Genomic DNA, 15,058 nt, shown 5'->3' with positions numbered 1-15,058 from the left:
CCCCACTGGCCCTACACCTCCCTGGGGTATTGACCTTTGGAAATGGAGCAGACAGCAGGGACAGTGACCCCTGTACGGCATGTCACGCGAGTTCTTTGACCTGAGAGACGGAGGGCCGGCAGATCGAGCCCTTCCAGTCATGGTGAAACGGTTACGGAATACGGGCAATCTTGCCCAGGACACTGCGGATCAGGTACACCAATTGAGGACTAGGGTCGAGCGTGCGGAGCAGGAGACGCGTGACGTCCTTCGAGAGTTTCACATGAGACAGGTTCGGTGGGAGTCTCGACTCCGGGACGCGGAACGCTTGGTTGCTCGTCTTCAGGGAGCATCCACATCTTCGGCACCACCTCCTGACGCAGCTCATCGCGGTTAGGAATAGACTTATTATAGTAGGTTATTAGGAACTATGTTATGTACTCCGGCTCTATGTTTAAGTGACTACACTACTCATGGAGCCGTTATGCTGTCAGATTAGCATTATCTATGTATGCTCCAACGAGCAAATTTTCTTGTACTAAATGCGGATAATATTAATGAACTTTTGTGTGTTTTGCTAAATTATTCTTAGTTGCTATGTGTTGAGACATTATGATTGCATGCTTGATGATAGTAATGTTTAGGTTCGTACCATACACCTAGTTAGTAGGGTCGCCACCTCACAGAAACCACGTACACTCAACATCTTTCCGTTTCATGACAGAAAGATGCCTCGCCCAGCTACTCGCGGAAATCCCGAACCAACCCCGCCGGAAGTTGACTCCACTGCTTTCCAGGCAGCCGTGTCTGCTGCAGTCACAGCGGCTATGGCACAACTTCACCGAGGGAACAACGGAGGAGGTAACGGGCAAGGATCCGGAAGTTCGAACAACGGGACGAACCAAGGACTCACTAAAACGTGCACCTACAAGGACTTTGCGAACGCTAAACCCCGAACTTTCAACGGTACCGGAGGAGTGATCGCCCTGAAGCGATGGATCGAGAAGGTAGAGTCGGTATTCGAGATATGCGAGTGCCCCGAGCAGATGAAAGTGAAGTTCGCGGCCTGCACTTTTGTGGACCAAGCACTCACATGGTGGAATGGTCATGTGGAAGCCATGACACTCCCGGTCGCCAACTCTATTCCCTGGGCAGAAATGAAAGAGATGTTGACGGCTGAGTACTGCCCTCGAGGCGAAATACAGAAGATGGAGCAGGAACTATGGAATCTCACGGTGCAGAATGGGAACATCGATGCTTACATATCGAGGTTCAGCGAACTATCTCTGTTGTGCCCGGGTATGATCACATCAGAGGGAAAGAAGATTGAACGATTCATTTGGGGACTGACATCCCCCATTCAAGGGAATGTGATAGCTGCGAACCCTGAAACTTTTGACAGTGCGAAGAGATTGGCAAAGAGGCTATACGATCATAACCACAAAAAGGGCGAGAAACCGGTAGAGACTGAGAAGAAGAAGGAGAGTGATAGTAAGAAAGGATGGAACAACAAGAGGAAGGGGCGTCAGGGTCCCGAGACCTCTAAAAAGCAGCAAACGGTGGCATTTCACGCTGTCACTGCGCCGGTACCAGTCACATCACATGCTCCAACCTCAGCTGCTTCAAATACCTCAAAACCCTATTCCGGTACTCATCCCAAATGCAACAAGTGCGGTTTCCATCACCAAGGAGAATGTAGGGAGTTCCATTGCACCAGTTGCAACCGAAGGGGACACACTGCAAAGTTCTGCAGGACTTATCCTTCTCAGAGCCAGAATCAGGGAAACAACCAGAACAACAACAACCCTCGCAATAACAACAACACCAATGCCGGTGGCAACAATGCAGGGCTTAGCCACACCTGTTTCGGGTATGGAAGGACGGGACATTTCCGTCGAGACTGCCCTAACAACAACAACAACTCAGGAAGCAGAGGAGCAGGAAGAATGCTGACTATGGGTCAGAGTGATGCAGTTCAGGACCCCGCAGTTGTGACCGGTACGTTCCTCCTAAACCACGCTTATGCATGCATCTTATTTGATACCGGAGCGGAGCGAAGTTTCGTAAGCGAGAAGTTTAAACACTTATTAAAACAACAACCCCAAAAGCTAAATGAAACCTATACGGTGGAAATGGCCAATGGGAAAACCGAATCCACTAGAGAAATCTACACTGGATGTACCCTAACCCTTAACCAACACGTCTTACGAATAGATCTGATGCCAGTGTCAATTAGGAGTTTCGATGTGATTATCGGCATGGATTGGTTAAGCCCCCACCATGCTGAGGTTTTGTGCCACGAGAAGGCCGTTCGCCTTCGTCTCCCGAATCACGAAACCCTAGTAATTTACGGAGACAAGCCTAGCACGAATCTTCGTCTTATCTCGTGCATCAAAGCACAAAAACATCTGCGAAAGAACAACTTAGCGTTCTTGGCCCACATAGTGGACAAGACCAAAGAAGAAATTAACATCCAAGACATTCCAGTAGCGTGTGAATTCCCGGACGTGTTTCCTGAAGATCTCCCAGGAGTACCCCCAGAGAGACAGGTTGAGTTCCGAATTGACCTCGTCCCAGGAGCAACTCCTCTCGCTAAATCACCATATCGATTGGCACCTGCTGAAATGCAGGAATTGTCCAGTCAACTCAGTGAGCTTCTAGACAAGGGATTTATCCGACCTAGCTACTCGCCATGGGGAGCTCCGGTGCTCTTTGTCAAGAAGAAGGACGGATCTTTCAGAATGTGCATCGATTACAGAGAGTTGAATAAACTCACTGTTAAAAACCGCTACCCACTCCCTCGGATCGATGATCTATTCGACCAGCTCCAAGGAGCTAGCTATTTTTCTAAAATTGATCTACGATCCGGATACCATCAACTCAAGGTCCGAGAAGAAGATATCCCTAAAACCGCTTTCCGAACCCGCTATGGACATTATGAATTCGTCGTAATGCCCTTCGGTCTAACAAATACACCCGCCGCATTTATGGACCTAATGAACCGAATCTGTCGACCGTTCTTGGACAACTTCGTCATTGTGTTTATCGATGACATCCTCGTCTATTCTCGAAGCAAAGAGGAGCATGGCCAACATCTCCGACAAGTCCTAGAGACGCTGCGATCGGAAAGGCTTTACGCCAAACTCTCTAAGTGTGAGTTTTGGCTACGGAGCGTGAATTTTCTCGGTCACGTAGTTAGCCAAGATGGAATTCATGTGGATCCCTCTAAGGTCAAAGCTGTGGAAGGATGGGCAACTCCGACTACGCCCACAGAAATTCGTCAGTTCTTAGGCCTAGCAGGCTACTATAGGAGATTCATCCAAAACTTCTCTAAAATCGCCAAGCCACTTACCTTGCTTACGCAAAAGAGTGTGCCATTCAAGTGGACAGACCGACAAGAGTTCGCGTTTCGAGCCTTGAAGCAAGCTCTTTGTAGCGCTCCTGTACTATCTCTACCCGAAGGAACGGAAGATTTTGTAGTTTACTGTGACGCGTCAAATCAAGGCTTAGGTTGCGTTCTCATGCAACGTGGAAAAGTGATAGCATATGCGTCCCGCCAACTAAAGACGCACGAAGTAAATTACACAACCCACGACCTAGAACTGGGAGCTGTGGTCTTCGCCCTAAAAATTTGGAGGCACTACCTGTACGGTACGAAGTGCACCATCTTCACAGACCACAAAAGCCTCCAGCACATCTTGAATCAGAAGGAGCTGAACATGAGACAACGAAGATGGGTGGAGTTGTTAAACGACTACGAATGCGAGATCAAGTACCATCCCGGCAAGGCCAATGTGGTAGCTGACGCATTAAGTCGGAAGGAGCACACCAATCGCCGTACGAAAACGCACTCGATAACCATTCAGTCTCATCTGACCACTCAAATTGCATCAGTCCAGGCAGAGGCTATGAAAATGGAAAATAGAACTAGCGAGGCATTACGCGGAATGGAGAAGAACCTGGAAGTCAAAGAGAATGGGGTATACTACTTCATGAACCGTATTTGGGTTCCAAAGATCGGAGGATTCAGGAGATCGTTATGAAGGAAGCCCACAAGACACGATACTCCATTCATCCTGGTTCGGACAAGATGTATTTGGACATTAAGCAGCACTATTGGTGGCCTAACATGAAGGCGGAAATCGCAACTTATGTTAGTAAGTGCCTTACGTGTGCCAAGGTAAAAGTGGAATACCAGAAACCTTCCGGATTGTTACAGCAACCGGCAATCCCTGAGTGGAAATGGGAGGGGATTTCTATGGACTTCGTGACCAAGCTGCCCAAGACGCCGGACGGTTTGGACACCATATGGGTAATCATCGATCGACTGACGAAATCTGCCCATTTCCTGCCCATCAAAGAGTCCTACAAGATGGAGAGGCTGACGCGTTTATACCTACGAGAGATTGTAAGACTTCATGGAGTGCCAAAATCTATCATCTCGGATAGGGACAGTAGGTTCACGTCACGCTTTTGGCAGTCGCTCCACAAGGCAATGGGAACTCATCTTGATATGAGCACAGCGTATCACCCACAAACGGACGGACAAAGCGAACGAACCATTCAGACGCTTGAAGACATGCTTCGTGCATGTGTGATAGACTTCGGAAAGTCTTGGGATACCCACCTACCGTTGATCGAGTTTTCATATAACAATAGTTATCATTCGAGCATTAAGGTGGCCCCTTTCGAAGCACTGTACGGGCGTAAATGTAGATCACCGTTGTGTTGGGCTGAAGTAGGTGACACCCAGCTAGCAAGAACACATGCGTCAAACAGGGCATTAACGGGACCGGAAATCATTCGCGAGACCACAGAAAAGATTGTCCAGATCAAAGCTCGATTACAGGCATCGCGTGACCGGCAAAAGAGCTACGCTGATAAACGGCGAAAGCCCTTAGAGTTCCAGGTCGGTGATCGAGTAATGTTGAAGGTCTCACCCTGGAAAGGGGTTATACGTTTCGGAAAACGGGGAAAGCTGAACCCGCGATACGTTGGACCTTTCGAAATCGTCGCCCGAATAGGTCCAGTAGCATACAGACTACAACTACCCGCAGAGCTAAACGGTGTACACCCCGTGTTTCATGTTTCTAATCTGAAAAAGTGCCTATCAGATGAAACCCTTGTCATTCCTCTTGACGAAATCGAAATCAATGAGAATCTCCTGTTCGTCGAAGAACCAATCGAAATTATGGACAGGGAGGTGAAGCGTACTAAGCAGAGTCGCATCCCGATCGTGAAGGTACGGTGGAACGCAAAGCGTGGGCCAGAATTCACGTGGGAACGCGAAGATCAAATGAAGCAAAAGTACCCTCACCTATTCTAGTTTTCTCAAATCTAGCTTTCAAAACAGAATTTCGGGACGAAATTCCCTCTAACGGGGGGATGATGTCACAACTGTAAATTTTGAGCCATGTAATCTATGCATTCAACCTAATGTGAATCAAAAACTTTAATCAAATACAATATACAAGCACTACAAGTAGTCATCAAACAATTGGAGACCCTAGAAGTTCTTGTTAAGTCCAATTAGGACTAGGACTTCCTTATTGGATCCAAATGGACCAATAAACTTCCAATTGGACTATCATGGGTTTAGGACCCTAATTGGGCTCTAATTGGACCCACATTCGTTTATTTCAATATTTTGGGCTAGGTAGAACCTAGAATGAAATAAAACACAAGTTTTGATCCATAATCTAACCTAACCTAGCTTAATAAAGCATAAAAATCACACTTTTATTTTATAAGGCCAATAAATACCCTAAACTACCTCTAATGTTGGGCTTAGGGGCAAAAAGCCCAATTCTTCCCTCTTCCCTTCATATTCTCGGCCCAAGGCCCAAACACAAGAAGAAGTTGACTTTTAAGTGCCACCTCATTTTTACCCATAGGTTCTCCATGCAAAATCTCATTCATCCATGCAAGCATCACCTCAAAGTCTTTTCTTCCCTCTCTCTCTCTCTCCCTCTCCCTTCTTGTTTCGGCCGAGGATAACCAACACACACACACATCTCACAAATTCTCTCAAAAAAATTCTCTCAAGAAACTCTCTCCTTCCTCTCCAAAAATCTCGAAAATTAGGGACTTTCCAAGAGGATTTTGCAAGTAAATCATCATCTAAGGTAAGATTATGCATAGATCTATGGTTTAAATTCTTTTGTTATCAAAATCCTTTCCTAATCTATGCAAAAATCGTGATCTTGCACCCTAGAACCATCTCAAAACTCGAGATCTTCATCAAAGGGAGCCAAGGCCAAAAACACTTCATTTTTCCTTCCATTTTCCTTGCAAAACCGAATCAACACCCCAAGGTGAGCTTCATACCCCTATTTTATGTTTTTATGAGTTTTGTGGGGGGGAATACAAGTGAAAGTGTAGATCTATATGTGTTTGTATGCCTTGTATGATTTCCATGCTTATATGTATGCTTTTATGTGTTTTTATGTTGGATCTAGCCTCAAAACTCATCAAAACCGAGATATAACTTGTGCTACATGATTTTTACTTCAAATATATTTCTAAACACAAAGTGCTTCAAGAAAAATGGCTAAGTAGTTTAGTAATAATTTCTTTGGGTTAAAAACACAAATTTTGGGCCTAAAATGTGAAAAATGCAAAAATAAGGGCCCAAATCGTCATTTCACAGATTCTGATGGATGAAGTGTGCCTAAACAGTTTTCATAAGTAAATTTCTGGAAATATACTCATTTAGGGGACTAAAATCATAAAATTTAAGCTTAATGGGCTAAAAATGTAACTTTCGGCCCAATAAGGCCCATTATGCGAATTTTTCTGTTTTGGAGGGCCAAAACTGTAACTTTATGTAAAACAGTGGACTATAAGTGTTCCAACCCCTTTTCAAAGGTTAAAAATGCTTTTTAAATTTAAAAAGGACCAAAGTTGCAAAAATTTTCCAAATTGGGCCAAAATTGTAAAAGTTGCGAAAAGAAGGGGTTAAAACCGCGAAAACTGCATTTTTAAGAACTTAAACTGTTTTTATGAAAAACATGTTGAAAAATATTAATTTCAATAATTTTTGGTGTTAAAATGTCAAGAAAAATAGTTTAAGGACTAAACCGGGAAGTATTTAATATAAAGGGTTAAAAATGTAAATTTTACAAATGGTGAGAGGCTGAAAACGGGAATATTTCAAGGCTAGTTCAATATACACAATTTGATCGAACGATGGCACCACGACTATCAACGAAATACAATACATTACAATACCAAAAGTCGTTGTTAAACAAATTGGCTCGGTCTCGAGCCAATAAAAATCTACAACTACTAACACTACGATTCATACAAGTAACGTTTGGTTATACATACACATGCGAGTGTGCACAGACGTCTATGCACCATCTTTGGGCCCCACAAGTGTAAAATCTTGTTCGTTGAGCCTAGCTAGCCCAATGACCTGATCTTAAGGCCCGAAGACATTTTTTTTTACGGAGTGTTGGGTTTTACCAATCCGACACAACGTAAATGGACTTTCAATGGCTTGTATACCACCGGTCCCCAAGGGTCCTTTGGTCTTACTAGTAAGGTCTACATTTCATGCGAGGCGGGTCTGGGACCCCTCGTACATTTTATCCCCAACCGGCTAATGGAGTTACCGGGGTCTTCGTGACCTCTTTCTCTTCGGATGTGGGACTTCACCTAGTCAGGGCGATTGGATAACGTGATTAGTACTGACGACGCCTTCGGAGTCGTTAGTATAACTACAAACTGGGCGTTTGTGTAACGCGGGTTTGTAGTAAATAATCATGCTCGAGAACCTTCCAACGTCGCCCGGGACTGACACTATACTCTATGCAATGGTTTCAATGTAACATCACATAATTCAAGGAACTAGGAGAACATCGGGTTTTCCTAGGGTTTTCAATACTTACAAATTTGAAATGCATACATTCTAAACGAACATTTTTTTTTACAAGTATAGAAACAAACAAGCATACCTATGGATCTTCACAAACGTTTTCGGAAACTTATCTTTTCAGAAAATATCGGATTTTCTGGTGGTTCTTCAAACAATACAAACATTCGATTTCAAACACTACTTATGAACTCACCAACATTCCATATGTTGACGTTTTTCAAAATACTTGTATTCTCAGGGAGCCAGTGAATCAAGGGAAATCATATCCAGTGACGGTTGCGGTTTATTTTTGTATGAATTAAACAACTTAATTTTTGGGGAATGTAATGTTTAAACAATGTATGTTATGTAAACACTACTGGTTGTACTATGTTGATGAATGGTGACGAATGTTGTTATGTTTCATATATATTCAATGTTATGGTATTCAATTGAGTCACGACAGCCCCCGGACGTTTCCGCCGTCTGGTTCGGGGGTGTGACATCGTGGCAAGTCAAAAGAGACTTGCGACCAAAAAATGTTTTGCCACGCCGTGGCAATCCCTCCTCATGTTGTGGCAACTCCAAAAGTCAAATTTTAAATTAAAATAAAATATACCTCAAATCCGGATGTTACACCCGTGCTTAAATATTACTTCATGGATCTTAATCACGAGTAATTCTAAGACGTCAATATCTTCTATTCTTAAAATGGGAATATATAAGTCATAGTTTTTGAATCTGTTGTACATTACTTTGCATCAGTGCATCCGTAACTGGATGTCATAAAGTGTATTTCCATGTATGACATGACAAGTAAAATGTACTGTTATATAGATGAAGTTTATTCGTTCCTTTTTCCTATTTAGGGAATATGGTATCTTTAGGACCCTCGGTGATTTGATGTTGACATTATAGTGTTGAGCCCATCCATAACTAAATTGGTATGTTCAATTTGTAGTCTAATGACATCATTAAAAATCAGGAAAATCGAGAAACATAATATCAGACAATAGGATTAATTATTATCCATGTCTCATGTTCATACGATATCAAGAAACAGAGGAATAGTTGATCACTTATCTTAGGGATAAAGTCTGATTTAATTAGAGTTTAGTAGTAGCTTTGAATGCACTCTTTAGTAGTTATTCAGAGAGGTATATTTGCAATTGTATTTAACGACTTATCCAAGTGGGTGATAGTTGGATTAGGGTATCCAACATCTTAACTAAATTGGTATATTGAGTGAATAATAGTAAAGTTGCCATCATGAGCAGAAATGGCCTAGATTAATATTAAGAGAGATAATAATTTATTAATATATAGTATATGATTAATATATTAATTAGAAATAGAAATAATTAAGTAAGAATTAATCAGAGTTAATTGAATTAATTATTCTTGATTAATTAGAATTAGTTAATGGGTCTAAGGGTTAGAGTACAATTGTTCAAAAGTTGAACAAGGAAGCATTCTAGAACCTCTGTAGAAGGCGACTGTTTTGAGGTTCCCTTCTAGAGCTTCTAGAAGCCTCCTTGGTTGATAAGGAATATGAATTTGAATTGCAATATAATATTATTATTTTAAATTCGAACTAAGGTTTCCCACAACTATAAACAAGGATCTCCATAAGACCCAAAAACACTACACAATCATAAGGAATTTCAAATTTCTCCTCTCCCCTCCCCCCTCTCTATTTCGATCCTAGGGTTTTCCTTGGGTTTGGGTGTGATTAACTAAAGGCTTCCATACTATTGGAGCTAGCATTCCAAGAAGAAATCGGGTGGGAGGGGGCATTCTTTATTCTTTAATTATTAAATTATTAAGAAAATGGTAAAATATCATTAAAAAAAATAGTTTTTGTAAGTTTTTCATACTAAAATCAGTTTTTTTTTTTTTTTTTCCACGAAAATTGAAAACTTTTTAACTTTATCTATAATTTTTTGAAAATCACAATCATCAATTTTACAGTCTTGTGATTAAAAGTTTCTTAGAATTAATGGAGGACCATGACAACAGGGAAAACATTGACCAAATAAAAAGTTTGAGTGCATTTATGATAAAGTTGTACGGTTTATCAGTTTTAGTGTTATCAATGTCTTGGCAAATAAAAATTAGTTTTATAAAAGTATATGTAACGGCAGATTTTAATAATGTTCTTACCAGTTACCAAAACAACATACTAGTAATTAATGTACCATTTTTCTAGTGAAAGGAAATCACAATTTTCAATAACAAAAAATATTGACCCATTATTTTAGGTGAAACTAATCTAATATTAGCTGTTTTTCGAATAAACAGGATTAATTTACCATTTATATTGCAAGAATGGAGGAATCCTAGACTGCATAACAAAACGAAGTACCTTCCATTAATTCCATATATATATATATATATATATATATATATATATATATATATATATATATATATATATATATATATATATATATATATATATATATATATATATATATATATATATATATATATATATATATATATATATATATACCTAAAATAAAAAGATTTCAGCGAATCACTTAGACTATTGTTATATACTAGGTGTGAAACTCGTGTATTACACGGATCAATTTAAAAAAAAAAGATTAAACATTAAAGTGTAAATAAAAAATATTTTTTAATGTACAATTTTAAAATAAGAAAAAAAAAACATGTAATAAATACATGTTTTTTTTTCTTATTTTAAAGTTGCAATTTAATATCATATATATGATATTTAATATTCTACATATATAAGTATATGATTTTAATTTTAAAAATTGAAACAAATCAAAAACTGACAAGTGGATAATATTTCTTTCAAAAATACCGCAAAATGATAAGTATCAAAACTCATAAAAGATTGACATGTGGCAAAAAAAAAACCTTCATTTATTAAGGATGATATGTTCGCTATTTTTTTTTAAATAAACATACAAAACAAAGTATTTTAAGTTCTCGTCGTTTTTAATATCACATTAGTGTTTTACTATATATCTATATATATTCACAAAAGAAAATTATACAGAATACAAATAATAAAAAATGATAAAGTATATTAAAGGAAACGTTGTTGTGAAAATGACTATTTTGTCTTGTTCTTTATCCAATTTTTTCTTCCTATTTAATAAAATAAGAACTATAAATCCACAAGGAAAAAAGAGTCTTTAATTACATCACACGTCTATCGCCACTTTTGAATTTATTGATTAAAAACCACCACCCTCTGAAATCAAAGACGCCATCACGAAATCTGCATGTGTACGCCCACTTCCTTTGTTTAAATCCTCACACGTCCCCATCTATCCCTTTAATGCATACAAACACGCACACCCCACCCCCACCTCAACAACCCCCCCCCCCCCCTCCCCCCCCCCCCCCCCCTCTCACCTATTATTTTCATTATATATATATATATATATATATATATATATATACTAGCAGCGTACCCGCGCAAAGCGGCGGGGTGTGTAAATTTTTTCGGTGATATGTTTCCTCTACAAAAATGTTATGTTACAAAAGAAAGTACATGTCGAAGACAAAATAATCAAACTATGGTGTTATTTGGGAGATGAAGTCATTTTTTATTCCTAGACGGTGGGCTTTATAGCAGACGAGAGAACAAAGAGGTATCTGCGATTGGAGGGATATTTAAATTAACATGCTAAATTTAAGGATATCGAAAAGGGTTCAAAATTTGAATGAATCCGGGATTTGAGGGAACCATATCAAATTGCTGAGAAACATAAGGAGATTTGATGATAAATATTTGAATTCAAAATGTGGTTAAAATTTAATATTATTTTATTAATGGCTAGTTGTACTATCAACTTCATCATTTGGACGTCTTAAAAAAATATTATTATTATAATCAATCTATTTTTAGACATAGTTAGATTTCTTTTATAAGATAGTAAATATATATATATATATATATATATATATATATATATATATATATATATATATATACTAGCAGCGTACCCGCGCAAAGCGGCGGGGCATGTAAATTCTTTCGGTGATATGATTCCTCTACAAAAATGTTATGTTACAAATGAAAGTACATGTCGAAGACAAAATAATCAAACTATGGTGTTATTTGGGAGATGAAGTCATTTTTTGTTCCTAGACGGTGGACTTTATAGCAGAGAAGGGAACAAAGAGGTATATGCGATTGGAGAGATATTTGAATCAACATGTTAAAATTAAGGATATCTAAAATGGTTCAAAATTTGAATGAATCCGGGCCCAAATTGTTGAGAAATATAAGGAGATTTGATGATAATTATTTGAATTCAAAATGTGGTTAAAATTTAATATTATTTTATTAATGGTTACTTGTACTATCAGCTTCATCATTTGGACGTCTTAAAAAAATATTATTATTATAATCAATCTATTTTTAGAAATAGTTAGATTTCTTTTATAAGATAGTAATATATATATATATATATATATATATATATATATATATATATATATATATATATATATATATATATATATATATATATATAATACCTTAAAAACTTAAAATGGTAAAAATAACTTATTGATTGATAAATATTTCGAAACAAAAGTATAATATTCAATTAATATTCGTTTATATTTGGAGATACATCTAGTGCATATTAAATGCAACTTAATCTTTCAAAAATATAAGATTCAGTAAATATTATATATATATATATATATATATATATATATATATATATATATATATATATATATATATATATATATATATATATATATATATATATATATATATATATATATCAACACATGCAACCCCACCACCCCTCCTCCCTTGTTTTTTTGGTGATAACTAGAGGCCACCCTCTTCTTCTCTATACCAAACCAAAAACACATCACATTACAAAAGAAAAACAATCTCTCTTTCGCTATAAAAACACATCAAGTTTGTATTCTTTTTTTAGGCCAAAAGAACGTTGATTTTGGCATGGCGATTCAAGCCCGTTTGTATTCAGACAATCTTGCGTTTCCATTCATCGGTGATGATGGTGGTGGTGGGAATTTGTCACAAGATTTGATGGAAAACTCTTGTGGTCTCAATGATTTTTATCTGTTCAATCTTCAACAACAACAACAACAATATCAACAATATCAGCAGTCATACCAACCACCAACAAAGAATCAAGATTCGTGTTTTGAATCCGGGTTTCATATACCGGTATCGATGCATTCTCAATCTGTTGCAGCTCATATTCAAAACCAGAATCAAGAAATTGAAAGCTTCATTAGTTTACAGGTAACATATCTTGGATTATTCACCGGTTTTTCTATATTTTGGGTGTATTCTCTAGAATTTTAATGATTTAGTCATTTAAAAGGGAAGAAAACCAATAGTTTTTGGTATTCTCAGTCATCTTTTTAGAGAGAATAGTGATTTAGAAGGAAAAAACAACGAGCATGAATTTTTTTGTGGTTTCTACGACAAAAGTTGGATTCCAAATACGGAAAGAAATGTTTATTGTTTTTCAATGAACAAATTAGCTTTATATATATTATCACTATTTACACATGAATATAATGATAATAAACTGTTCTTTTTTTCTTTCTTTTCCTTCAAACTTGAGAATAAACATAGTCTACACTCCACATACAAAAAAAATTACGATTTTATAGAAGACTTTTCTTTTTAAATTTATGAAGATTACCAAGATAAAGATTGATATTTTTTAATGCCAAACTACCATTTTAATCTGTTAGATAATTATTTGCACATGAATGACATGATATATATAAATTATATGTTTTTTTTTCGAATTTAAAAGTACAAAATAATACTATATTAGGTGATTTTGTTTATATTTATAATTCATTTAATTACTAAACTACAAGTGATCTATAACATAATTATTTATTCTTAATAATATTATAATAAAGACTAATTAAACACGGAAAAGAAAAGAATCTTGATCAATTTTCTATATGTTTATAATTATTCAATACCAAACTAACCTTAATTTGTTTGTAATTATGCAATACAGAATGAAAGATTGCGATTAGCTCTACAAGCATATCGAAAGCAACAGCTATTAACAATCTTGAAAAAATACGAATCAAAATCCGAAGTGTTACTGAAACAAAAGGACGAAGAGATACGAAGGGCAACCACAAGAAGAATCGAACTGGAAGAATTCTTGAGAAGAACCGATATCGAGAGACAAAAATGGCAGATGACAGCCATGGAAACAGAAGCAATGGTGATGAATCTAAGCAACAAAATCGAGCAGTTGAGAGAAAATGCGAAGATAGAGGTTGAAGATGAAGGTTCTTGTTGCCATGAAGAAAATAATATGGAAAACAAGAACACGATGATTTGCAAGAATTGTTTTAATGAAGATTCATGCGTTGTGATGATTCCTTGTAGACATCTGTGTTGTTGTAGATCATGTGATGCTTTTCTGCATTCATGTCCGGTATGCAAGATGGTAAAGAAAGCTAGCATACAACTTTCTGTTTTTGAATCCAATTTGTAAAGTTACTGATATTATTTTGTTTTATTTTTTAATATATGCAAAAGAAAAAAAAAAAAAAAAAAAAAAAAAAAAAAAAAAAAAAACCATTTTTATAATTTTGGTAAGGTATTATTTATTATAGTTGTAATTAGGATGGCGTAAAACTTCCTACCAACATGTAAAACTGATAAATCGAGTCAAAACCGTACAAAACCTAACTAAGAATGATAATTGATTTTTCTATTCTTTACCAAACCTAATTATCTGATTTAAAAGAAACTAGTAGGTGATTAGACTTTGCCTAAAACATTTTTTTTAACTAAAAAAATCAGACCTGATTCAAAAGTGGTTTTTCATTTTAAAAAGTAGACCAAAACTGAATAAAAGTAAAAAATTTGGCCAAAACTGACAACTTTATTAAATTTCAAGAACCATTCATGTCAAAATAGAAGCCCCTCATATAGTTTAGTAAGTTTACTATTCATAAACCCCTTATGTCTTTCATATGTATATAAATAAATAAATAAATAAATGGCAGGTCAACTCAAAGTTGAGGGATTTAAGATTTTAGCATCAAACAACTCCAAAAGAGTTCTTAATATTAGCGATAACCTTTCCTCGTATATTTATATTTATTAATGGATAAAATTTGCATAGCTTTAAAATTAGTTGTATTTTGTTATGCGTAAGGTTGGAGCGAGTGGTGTCACACTCCCTCATAAAACCGTAGTGA

General features: G+C 37.0%; 1 protein-coding gene across 1 annotated transcript; it reads left to right on the top strand.

Moving 5' to 3' along the window:
• The first annotated feature begins 12,645 nt into the window (after positions 1–12,645).
• Positions 12,646–14,370, top strand: LOC145008501 (BOI-related E3 ubiquitin-protein ligase 1-like). The gene is made up of 2 exons (XM_078967092.1): positions 12,646–13,112; positions 13,855–14,370. The coding sequence occupies exons 1-2, from the start codon at positions 12,804–12,806 to the stop codon at positions 14,344–14,346; spliced, it is 801 nt and encodes a 266-aa protein (XP_078823218.1). The 5' UTR covers positions 12,646–12,803; the 3' UTR covers positions 14,347–14,370.
• The last annotated feature ends 688 nt before the right edge of the window (positions 14,371–15,058 follow it).

This window comes from Lactuca saligna, chromosome 8 (genome assembly GCF_052625555.1).
Source record: "Lactuca saligna cultivar CGN05327 chromosome 8, ASM5262555v1, whole genome shotgun sequence".
In the NCBI taxonomy this organism is placed as follows: Eukaryota; Viridiplantae; Streptophyta; class Magnoliopsida; order Asterales; family Asteraceae; genus Lactuca; species Lactuca saligna.
This window is presented reverse-complemented; position numbering and strand designations above follow the sequence as displayed.

Excerpts from the sequence above, each read along its gene's own strand:
- LOC145008501 (XM_078967092.1), top strand. The coding sequence starts at position 12,804 with ATGGCGATTCAAGCCCGTTTGTATTCAGACAATCTTGCGTTTCCATTC. Across the intron at positions 13,113-13,854 it reads AAAGCTTCATTAGTTTACAG|AATGAAAGATTGCGATTAGC; the intron begins GTAACATATCTT and ends TATGCAATACAG.